We start from the raw sequence: 12,305 nt of genomic DNA, 5'->3' as shown, positions 1-12,305 counted from the left end.
TGTTTACTTTATGATATTGGTCTGCAGAAAAGGCTTTTGCCATGTGGTTTTCAATTCGAAATTACTTTTCATGTTAACTTGCATTGATTCTTCCAAGTTTCGATGAGTCGCAATTTTTAGACTTGAAAATCCCAAGCAATGCTTGATTTGGTTTTTACGAACTGAGTTAGAATGTTTATATTTAGAAAAATCCAAAGATATATTTTAGTAGAGTTTTTGCACATGAAGATTCTTTCAGCAGTTGGTTGTTTCGATCTACCGACATCTGGTGGATGGGCGCAGAACGCTTCCGCTGCGCCATTCTGCTTGAACAACTAAAAGGCACTCTAAGTTTTACTGCCTACTTTTTCATAGATCTTTTCTGCTTGATTTCATTTTTTTTCGAGATTTGTTCAATTGTCATGAGTATTAAGCCTTGATGATGGATTTAAAACGTTTTTTTATTTCAATCAGAAATGTGTGTATTCAATAATTTACTCAAAATTTTTTCAATTTTGATATTGGTCTGCAGAAATTTTTCTTTCTGTCTGGCTTTCAAATTGAAATCAGATTTCATGTTGGGTTGCAATAATTTTTCAAAGTTCAGATGAGACAGAATCTTGTGTTTTAAAAAAATCACTTGGTATATTAGATTTGAGTTTGTGCTCATGAAGATTCTATTTCAGCTGTAGACAGTTTCGATCTACCGCCCTCTGGGTTATGGGCCCAGCACCCTTCCGATGCCCCATCCTGCTTGAATAATTCAAACGGACTCTTAGTTTCATTTCATATATTTTCCCCATAGATATTTTCATGCTTGATTGCATAATTTGTTTGAGGTTTGTTCAATTGTCATGAGTTTTAAGCCTTCATAATGGATATAAAACTTTTTTTCTTTCAATCAAAAATGTGTGTAATCAATATTTAACTCAAAAGTCATTCAATTTTTGATTTTGATCTGCAGAAATTTTTCTTGCTGTCTGGCTTTCGAATTGAAATTAGATTTCATGTTGGGTTGCACTATTTAATCTAATCTTAGAGGAGATAGAATCTTAAGATTTAAAATATCTCAAAGTATATTGGATTTGGGTTTGTGCACATGAAGATTCTAATATAGAAGGGGGTAGTTTCGATCCCGCGCTCCGAGTTATTGGCCCAGCACGCTTCGGCTGCGCCATTCTGCTTGAATAATTTTAACGTACTCTTAGTTTTTTTGCCTATTTTTTCACCGATATTTCCTGCTTGATTGCAATTTTTGTTTGACGTGTTTTCAATTGTCATGAGTTTGAAGCCTTCATGTGTGAAATAATTTCGTGTTGATTGAACAATTCAAAGCATGCTTAGCAAATCCTAAAGCTTTTCGCGAACAGATTCGGTGTATGAACAAACTTGAAATATTTCAAAATTGCTTAGTTCTAATAGCTTGCTTGGAAAAACTTACAATTCTCGCGAACCGCTTGGGTCGACGAATCAGTTTGAAAAGTTCAAAGTTTCATAGCTTGAATAGGTTGCTTAGAAAAACCTGAAACTTCCGCGAACCGATTCTGTCTATGCAATAACTTGAAATAATTCCAAACTTCAAAGCTTGAAAAAATTGCTTAGAAATTTTGAAGCTCTTCGCGAACAGATTCGGTGTGTGAAGTATTTTGAAATATTTCAAAGTTTCATAGCTTGAATAGGTTGCTTAAAAGAACCTGAAACTTCCGCGAACCGATTCTGTCTATGCAATAACTTGAAATAACTCAAAACTTCATAGCTTGAAAAAAAATTGTATAGAAAACTTTGAAGCTTTTCGCGAACAGATTCGCTGTCTGAAAAACTTGAAATATTTCAAATTTTCTACCTTAAAAATGTCGCTTAGAAGTTATTTTAAATTTTAAAATTTTCGCGAGCCGATTCAATTTACGAAATAACTTGACGAAAAACTTCAATTTTTCATGTCTTTAAAAGCTTGCTGAGAAAAACTTGAAATTTTTGCGAACCGAATCGGTCCACGGAATAACTTGAAGTATTTCAAAAGTTTATAGAATGAATAGCTTGCTTCGAACAATTTATAGCTTTTCGCAAACCGAGGCAATCGATGAATTAACTTGAAGTATTTGAAAATTTCATAGCTTGAAAAGCTGGCTTAGAAAAACCTAAAGTTTTCGCGAACCGATTCAATCTACGAAAAAACTTGAAACAATTCAAAATTTCATATTTTAAAAGCATACTTAGAAAATTTTAAAGCTATACACGAACAGACTTGGTGTGTGAAGAAACTTGAAATTTTTCAAAGTTGCATAGTTCTTATAGCTTGCTTGGAAAAACTTTAATTTTTCGCCAACTGATTCGTTCTGTGGAACAACAGTAATTTTTTAAAAGTTTCTTAGCTTGTATAGCTTATTAAAGAAAACTAATTATTGACCAACTGATAACGTGAATCCGTCAAAGAACGTGAACATTTTCGTAGTCCGTTTGCTTTGATAGCTTGCCTAAAATAAATTTACTATTTTTGCGAACTGATTTGTTCGATGAAACATTTGGATTAATTCAATATTTCATTGCTTGAATAGCTCCTATAGAAAACCTAAAGGTTCCCCATTTTTTTTGCTTCTTGAAAAATTGTAAATTTTTTCAATGTTCAATAGCTTGAGTAGCTTGATTAGAAAAACTTCATTTTTTTGGGAACTTGTTCGTTCTTTGAATTTTGGGAACCGATTAGTTCTTTGAAACCTAACGTTTTTCTAACCGATTTACGATATGGCCTAATTTGATATTGTTCAAAGTTTCATGCTTGATAAGAACTTTAACTAATTTTTTCCGAGCTAATTTATTATTGGAGGCGGGCTGGCTATTTTTTTTTCAATCGAAAATTGTGTATTCCATATTTAACCTGAAAACTATTCAATTTTTGATATTGGTGCCCAGAAATATTTCTTGCTGTCTGGCTTTCATTTTGAAATATTTTTTTTGTGAGATTGCAATAAATACTCCAAGCTTCGATGAGACGGAATGTTTAGATTTTAAGAACCTCCCAAGCTGTATTTGATTTGTTTTTATAAAAGAAATTTTCTGTTTAAGCAGGTGCTAGTTTTGATCTGCAGACCTATGCGTTATGGGCCTCACACGTTTTTTATTCATTTTTTTAGGTTTGCTCAATAGTCATAAGCTTGAAGCCTTTAAGTTGGATGCAAAACATTATTTTATTTCAATCAAAAGTGCGTGTATCCAAGATTTTACCTAAAAATTATTCAATATTTGATATAAGGCAGCGGAAATTTTTCTTGCTGTCTGACATTCGAATTGTAAATAAATTTCGTGTTAAACTGTAATAATTTTTTGCATGTTTTGATAAAAAGAATACTTTGATTTGAAAAAAAAATCCAAGAAATCTTAAATTTGAGTTTTTGCACGTCAAGATTCTATTTTAGCAGCAGGTAATTTCGATATCCCGACCACTGGGTTCTGGGCTCAGTACGCCTCCGCTGAGCCATCCTGCTTGAACACTCAAAACGGACTCTTACTTTTTTGCATATTTTTTCATAGGTCTTTTCTGCTTGATTTCATTTTATTTTAGTTTTCTTCAATTGTCATAAGTTTTAAGCCTTCATAATAGATGTAATAACTCATTTTTTTTCAATCAAAAATATATGTGTGTTCAATTGTTAACCTAAGATATAATGAATGTTTGATATTGGTCTGCAGATGGTCTGTATAAAATTTTCTTGCCGTCTGGCTTTCACATTGAAATTAGATTTCGTGTTGAGTTGCTTCAATCTTTAGAAATTTTGATGAAAAAGAATGTTTTGACTTAAAAAGGCTGCCAAGTTTATTGGATTTGAGTTTTTGCACAAGAAGATTGTCTTTCAGCAGGAGGTAGTTTCGATTCGATCTACCGACCTCTGGGTTTCGGGACTAGCAAGCTTCTGCTGCGGCATCCAGCTTGTTGAGTAAAACGGACTCTTAAGTTTCATTTCTTTTTTTCATAGGTCTTTTCTTCTTCATTATAGATGTAAAACGTTATTTTTTTACAATCAAAAATTTGTGTGTTCAATATTTAACGTAAGAATTAATGAACGTTTGATATTTGTCTGCAGAATTTTTTATTTCTGTCTGGCTTTCAAACTGAAATCAGATATTGTGTATGGTTGCTTTAATTTTTCCACGTTTTGATGAGACAGAAAACTTTGATTAAAAAAACGCTCTTTTAGCACTTAGTAGTTTCGCTATTTTGACCTCTGTGTTACGGGCCCAGCACGCTTCCGCTGCACAATCCTACTTGAACAAGTGAAATGGACTCTTAGTTTTATTTCATATATTTTTTCATAGATCTTTTCTGCTTGATTGCGATGTTTTTTCGAGGTTTTTTCAATTGTCATGAGTTAAGCCTTCATAATGGATGTTAAACTTTATTTAATTTCAATCAAAAAAAGTGTGTGTCCAATAGTTAACCTAAAAACTAATTAATGTTTGATATTGGTCTGCAGATGGTCTGGAGAGCTTTTTCTTGCTGTCTGGCTTTTAAATTGAAATAAAATTCTTGCTGGGTGACTTTTTCCAAGTTTCAATTAGACAGAATAGTTTGTAAAAAAAATCCCAAGGTATATTGGTTTTGAGTTTTTGCACATAAACATTCCCTTTAAACAGGAGTTAGTTTCGATCTCACAACCTCTGAGTAATGAGCTCAGCACATTTCCGCTGCTCCATCCTGCCGGAATTATTTATCGGACTCATAGCTCAATTCCATGTTTTTTCATAGATCTTTTCTATTTGATTGCGATTTTTTTCCAAGTTTCGATGAGACAGAATGTTTTGTTTGAAAAAATCTCAAGGTATGATCGATTTGAAATTTTGAGCATGGAGATTCTCTTTAAGCATGAGGTAGTTTGGATCTACAGCCTTCTGGGTTATTGGCCCAGCACTCTTTCGCTGCGCCATCGTGCTTGTTCAATGAAAACAGACTCTTAGTTTCTTTTCATTTATTTATTTTTTTCATAAATCTTTTCTGCTTCCTAATGGATGTAAAGCGTTATTTTGCTTCAATCAAAAATATGTGTAGTTTTTATTCAACCTAAAACTAATGAAATTTTGATTTTTGTCCGCAGAAGTTTTTCTTGCTGTCTGGTTTTCAAATTGAAATCAGATTTCGTGCTTGGTCGCATTATTTTTTCCAAGTTTGGACGAGACAGAGTGTTTGATTTAAAAAAATCTCAAGTTCTTTTGGATTTGAGTTTTTGCACTTAAAGATTCTCTTTTGGCAGGAGGTAGTTTCAATATACCGACTTCTGGTTGATAGGTCCAGCAAGCTTTCGATGAGCCATCCCGCTTGAAGAATTAAAACAGTTTACTTCTATATTGTTTCCATAGATGTTTTCTGCTTGATTGCATTTTTTGTGGTTTGTTCATTTGTCTTGAGTTTTAAGCCCTCATAATGGATGTAAAACGTTATTTTATTTCAATCAAAAATGTGTGTATTCAATATTTACATTAAAATCATTCAGTTTATGGTGTTGGTCCACAGAATTTTTTCATGCTGTCTGGTTTTAAAATAAAATTGGATTCCGTGTTGGGTTGCAATATTTTTTCTAAGTTTGGATAAGACAGAGTGTTTGATTTAAAAAAAAATCCAAGGTATATTGGATTTGAGTTTGTGAGCTTGAAGATTCTCTTTTAGCAGGAGGTAGTTTCGATATACCGACTTCTGGTTGATAGGTCCAGCACGCTTTCGATTAGCCATCCTGCTTGTACAATCAAAACGGGCTCTTAGGTTCATTTTATTTATGCTGTGTATAGATATTTTATTCTTGATTGCATGTTTTTTTGATGTTTTTTCAATTGTCATGAGTTTTAAGCCCTCATGATGGATGTAAAACGTTATTTGATTTCAATCAAAATGTGTGTATTCAATATAACACTTAAACTATTCAGTTTATGGTGTTGGTCTGCAGAATTTTTTCTTCCTATCTGGTTTTCAAATTGAAATTGGATTCCGTGTTGGGTTGCATTTTTTTTCAAGTTTGGATGAGACAGTGTTTGATTTACAAAAAAATCCCAAGGTAACTTGGATTTGAGTTTGTGCACTTGAAGATTCTCTTTTAGCAGGAGGTAGTTTCGTTATACCGACTTCTGGTTGATAGGTCCAGCACGCTTTCGATGAGCCATCCTGCTTGTGCAATCAAAACGAACTCTAAGTTTCATTTCGTTTATTTTTTTCATAAACCTCTTTTACTTGATTGCTTTTTTGAGGTTTCATTTTTATGAGTTTGAGTTTGTGCACATGACGGTAGTCTTTGAGCAGGAGGTAGTTTCGATCTTCCGATTTCTGGTTTCTGGGCCCAGAATGCTTCCGCTTCCCCATCCTGCTTGACGAATTAAAACCGACTCTCAGTTTCCTTTTATATTTTTTCAAAGATCTTTTCTGCTTGATTGCTTTTTTTAATGCTTGTTCAATTGTCATCAGTTTTAAGCCTTCATAATGGATGTAAAACGTTTTTTTTTGTTCCAATCAAAATTGTGTGTATCCAATATTTTACCTAAAAAGTGTTCAGTTTCTGGTATTGGTCTGCAGAAATTTTTCTTGCTGACTGGTTTTCAAATTGAAATTTGATTTCGTGTTGGGCTGCATTATTTTTCTAAGTTTGGATGAGACATAGTATTTGATTTTAGGCAATCCGAAGGTATTTGGGATTTGAGTTTGTGCACATGAAGATACTCGTTTAGCAGGAGTTAGGTGCGATAAATCGACCTCTGGGGTAAACCCTGCACGCTTCGGCTGCGCGATCCTGCTTGAAGAATTAAACCAGACTCTCAGTTTCATTTTATATTTTTTCCATTGATCTTTTCTGCTTGGTTGCATTTTTTTGTGGTTTGTTTTTTTTTTCGTCATGAGATTTAAGCCCTCGTAATGGACGTAAAACTTTATTTTATATCAATCAAAAAAGTGTGTATTCAATAATTTACTTGACAAATATTCCGTTTTTGGTGCTGGTCTGGAGAATTTTTTCTTGCTATCTCGTTTTTTAATTGAAATTGGATTCCATTATTTTTTCCACGTTTGGATGAGACAGAGTATTTAAGTTTAAGGAATCCGAAGGTATATGGGATTTGAATTAGTGCACATGAAGCTTCTTGTTTAGCAGGAGGTAGTTTTGATCTACCGACCTCTGGGTTATCGGCCCAGCACGCTTACGCTGCGCAATCCTGCTCGAAGAATGAAAACAGAATCTCAGTTTCATTTTTATTAATTTCCATAGATCTTTTCCTTTCTGATTGCATATTTTCTGGTGGTTTGTTCATTTTTTATGAGTTTTAAGCCTCATAATGGATGTAAAACTTTATTTGATTTCAATCAAAATGTGTATTTAATATTATACTTAAAGTTATTCAGTTTTTGGTGTTGGTCTGCAGAAGTTTTTCTTGCTGTCTGGTTTTCAAAATGAAATTGCACTTCGTGTTGGGTTGCATTAATTTTTCCAAGTTTGGATAAGACAGAGTGTTTGATTTAAAAAAAAACTCCGAGGTATATTGGGTTTGAGTTTCTGCACTTGTAGTTTCTACTTTAACAGTAGCTAGTTTCGATCTACCGTCTTCTGTGATATGGTCCCAGCACGCTTCCGCTGCGCTTTTAGACCTGCTTGAACAATTAAAACGGACTCTCGGAATCACTCAGTTAGAAAGTCAAAAAATTACAGAATAAAAAACCGAAGCAAGCGGTCGCTACTTGCCAAAGTTAGTTTTGAATTAATTTTGATTTTTGCCAGTTGTCGCTCTGCGTAAACTTTGAGTTTTTTTATTGCGAGTTCTAGGTCATCGGCGGACGTTTTCATAACCAGTTTTTGTCTCGAGTTTGACAACTTATTCTGCTGGAATCATGACTGATATAACAAATCATGTCGCTGGGGCAAAAATTAAAGATACTCAATTTGTAGAGGGATGAAATAGTTGTGGTTTGCACCATAATTTCTAGATCTGTTCTTTGATTCGTACTTTTAGTGGTGACTATGTATGACGTACCTATATTATGTTATTAAGTAATTAATTAGTAATATCAAGGTCATCGCTTAAATTAGCGTAACCATCACTTACCGTCATTGGCGACGGCATTTAATTAAATTCAAGTTGATTCTCTTATGTCTTATCATACTTTAACTTGTAACTACGAGGTGTCTTCCACATTGCTTAAGCTGTTTCTGGCTCGAAAAAATTCATCTTCTTCATTATTATGATTTATCGAATATTTCAGTTCTATAAATTAACAATGGTTTAATCATCAAATTTTCAGAGTTATGGACACAACTTTGTCGAACAAGTCAGATTTTTAAAAAATCAACCACCAGAATTGATACTTACAATGTTGTATTTCGCCTATTAATGTTGATACTGTGAGGAAATTTTGCTGTCCCTGTTGCTGAATATGTTTGTTTTTACGCCTTCAAGTTGGACAAAAAATCTTATTTTCATCACTATTTTTACGAATTTTTGGTCAGTCAGATTAGAATTTTTGCACTTAATGCTGAGAGTTTTGTCGAAATGGCGGTCCTGGTCAATACGGGGCTTTTTATGTGTCATTTTTTTCCGAAAACTGATTTGTTTTATATAATTGCTTGTATTCCTGGACTAATCTAATACAACATCATCATTATTTGAGTTCCATTAGCTAAATAGAAAATCCGTTTTTTTTTGGAAAGTCGGAAAAATAACTAATATTGGACCAATTTAACAATCCGTTTAGGGGGAAGTTCGGAGTAGAAAATTTCCGCCAATCAGAACGCAGCATTTTACATGCAGCGCTTCACAATTGAACGCTCGGTTGGAGGATGTTGAATTGAGCTCTAATTTTAACTTTAGATGAAAGCTCTAGCGGGAGTGGATGGGGCTAACAAGTCAACTGAGACTAAAGAACAGAAGATGAAGAGAACTGTGAAAGAGATCATCCAGATGTCAACTGGAGTCCAGTTCTTCGTCCTATCTGTGGCCGGGTCAGACGGGGTCATTGACACTCCTGATGACTCATCGAGTAGTCTGGAACAGTCAAATAAGTCTAAAGGTCAGTCAACTTGGGTTTCTGATAACTGGGGCAGATTTAGTTGATGTCCCTTCACCAACCAAACTACCTGGCCATCAAGTTATGAACGTAAACAGTCGATAAAATTTTTGAATTTTTTCGGAACATACCTGTCCTGTAAGAAAATCCTAGATCCGCCTCTGTCTGGTAATACTGAAAACAACAGATTATAAAAATGATTCATTGAAGTTCAACCATCGCATTCACTTTTTTTCAGCGCAGTTTTATCGAAGATTTTAAGATTTTTTTTCCGAGCAACAATTAGATGGTTGTCGTTTGCTGAGCGGTTGTTGTTTGCTGAGCGAATGAGGGTTGTTGTTTGCTGAGCGAATGAGCTCGTATAGCGAACCATGGTGCAATTGTTGTAAATTTACTTTATTTGGTGGCATTTGAATTAAAACTAAATAGATGTTTCAAGGAATATAGAACACTTGACTTTGTCATATGATGGAAACAAGATTATGATTTTGAAACTTGACTAAAAAAATCAAAGTTTCGTTCCAGGTAAAGGAAAGTTGGGTGATTCGGGAGACGGAATTGAGCTGACGGAAGACGACATCTCTGAATCGACTGTGGAGGCGAAAGACAAGGGGACGACTGGGGGTGCTGCCGACGAGCAACAGTTTCCCGAGGACTCGAATGAGGATCCGGAAGACGAGGAGGCGGACGGCACTACTGTTCATCCTCAACGGAATCACTTGAATACGTGTGCACTGCCGAGGTCACACTTCCAAAAGGTTCGTGTCATTACATTAATTAGACTAGTGTTATTGTTCCGACTATTGAAAGTCGGGAGGAACTCTGTATTCAAGTGTTTTTTTTATTAGTTTTTTGCTTTCCACCCAAAATGATGTACCACAAATAATCCTCAGAAATTTCCAGTGATATATCATAATAAAACTCTTTCTGCCGTGATTCGGAAGATCTTAAAAAAGTTCTAAAAGTTGTCCCAGTGTCGAGAAAAAAAAGCGGTTTGAAACTTGAATTTTAGTCTAATTTCGATCGAGTAACGTAGGCTATATAAAAATTGTTTATTTTGGATTAGAAAGTTTGATTTAAAGAAATAGAAATGTGTTTTCAGAGCTTCCTTTAGCGCTTACTTGAAAAAATAAAGTCAAAAAAGATGAAGAAGATTTAGTGCTTAACATTTACAACAAATTTAAGAAAATTTTTCAAATTTTTTTCTTTTTTTTTTTTAGCTTTTTGTCAATTTTTTGAGACGAAAATAAATTGTTGAATAAGCTTTATTCATTAACTTTTCCGCGTTCGTCTATTTTTCTTAACATATCACGCATAAAACATGGCACTAAATTGAAAAAAAAAAAAAGAAAAAAAAAAACGTTTTCTTTTATCTTTTAAATGAACTTGGTCGGAACATCCTGTGCTACTTGCACAGTAACCGGTTAATCTTGTTTTCTTTAAATTGTCGTGATTGTCATTTTTTGAAAGATCATTTCAATCACTCCACGAGTACAATCATTTTTTCGAGTTTTGAAAGTGTTCTTTTATATAGAAATTTCACTGTAGCATTGAAAATTGAATAGCATAGTATCTGTTCTCTGCTTTACTTGTGACTAGAGTTTGTCAGTGATTAATAGTCCGTAGCTGAATGGTTAGTGCGCGAGAATTATAGTTTCTAGGACTCAATAGGTTGTAGATTCCAATCCGATACCTAGTTGAAGTTTTACTAATTCAAGGCTTCTTTCTACTTTTCAATTTTGCACTTCATAGAGCTGTTTTTTTTCATGTTCTCACTAGTGTTTGCAAAGCGCAGCTTCGCCTCTGTGTAAACCATGTTTTTTCCGACCACTGGAGGCTAAAGACTTCGTTCAGATCTTTTCTACACACCACAATCAAAAAATGAACAACACAATTTAAAAATATGTATAAACTGTTTTTATGATTAATTTTTTAAATTTTGTGGTCGGAAGTTTTTGTGCGACTTGCACAGCAACCGGCTATCCTTGCCTAACTTTGACAACTGGTCGTATCCAATAAAAATTTTGAAATTTTGAATTTTTTGTCAATGGTGATATGAGCTATAACCAAATATTAATAAAAAATCATTTTTATCTTTGAGAGTTATAATTATTTTAACTGTGGGGAATTCACTTAAGGGGACTTCACAAGTTTTTCAATTAATTTTTTGAGAATAAATTGTTTTCAGCCAGCCAAATTTGTGCATTAATATCTTTGGTTGCCAGATTTTGATCGTTACGAATATGGGCGGATGTTTTTAGACAATCAAGATTTGTATATTCATGAATCTGGAAGAAATTCTGAAAAGATTTGATTGAATATGTTCACACAAGCAATGCTTGTTTTATAGTATGAACTATCTTTTTTTCAACCTAAGTCGCAAATATTGTTGATAAAATGAGTTCATTTTGAAAGTGTTCATTTTGATCAATAACCAACTACTAAGTACAGCCAATGCTAAGGATTTTAACACGGACTATTATTGCTTCGACTTTCGTAACAAAAATAATGGAATATTTGTGCTCGGGTGGTTTTTTTTCTTTGGACAATTTTCGTTTTTTTAACTAGCCATTTTTGACGGGATTTTTTTTATCATTCAAAAAGTATTGTTGTCCTGAGCTTAAATTTGGAAAGATATTTCATCTATTATTATTTTTTGTTAACTAATGGGGTTTAAAAATTGCCATTTAGGGCAATTTGGGACAATTAATGCGCGATAAATATCGTGCTATTAACGCGTAAGCGGAGATTTAATCCGTCTTAGAAATCTTTCCAAATTGGTTCCAGGAAGCTTGTTTGCCATATTTGATTTGTTACTCGGAGCAAAATCTATCACTTTGTACTTTGTATGGCGTGTGGGTGGGAACGCAATTTTTTCTTAATATTTCGATGATTTAAAAAAAATCGAAAAAAACTTTGATTTTTTTAGTTTTTCTTTTAATTTCACTTATTATCTAAGACCTAACACTAATCCATTGACGTTAAAAATCAAATGGAACAATCAATACTTTGCACTGATACGAGCCAGCAACAAAATAAGTGGGTTTGAGCCTGGGCAGGATCGGATGTTTTATACAAACTTTTCGTATACTAGCTAAAATGCGTCCCCTCTATAAATTGAGACATGTTAGTTGGTAATTTTTTTTTTCAAATAGACTGGTACTGCTAATGCGTCATAATTGGCTTTCGTCACTTAGCAGTTATGTAGACTCATAATTGCCGTGCGTGACTGAAGTATTTTTGTAGACTCAAAGTTTTACTCATTAAGTTTTTCCCAGTAGCGTTATCGGTCATTATTTTG

The 12,305-nt window shown here is 33.8% G+C and overlaps 1 protein-coding gene across 5 annotated transcripts in view; it reads left to right on the top strand.

The window, feature by feature from the left end:
- Window positions 1-12,305, top strand: part of LOC134845305 (coiled-coil domain-containing protein 180-like) — a 95,624-nt gene that overhangs the window by 37,125 nt on the left and 46,194 nt on the right. For all 5 annotated transcript variants that reach the window (XM_063862276.1, XM_063862275.1, XM_063862274.1 and 2 more), the window contains 2 exons: window positions 8,809-9,007; window positions 9,530-9,762. In XM_063862276.1, the coding sequence (XP_063718346.1) occupies window positions 8,809-9,007; window positions 9,530-9,762 (432 nt within the window). The remainder of the gene's footprint in view (window positions 1-8,808; window positions 9,008-9,529; window positions 9,763-12,305) is intronic.

This window comes from Symsagittifera roscoffensis, chromosome 4, assembly GCF_963678635.1.
Source record: "Symsagittifera roscoffensis chromosome 4, txSymRosc1.1, whole genome shotgun sequence".
Taxonomy (NCBI): Eukaryota; Metazoa; Xenacoelomorpha; order Acoela; family Convolutidae; genus Symsagittifera; species Symsagittifera roscoffensis.
This window is presented reverse-complemented; position numbering and strand designations above follow the sequence as displayed.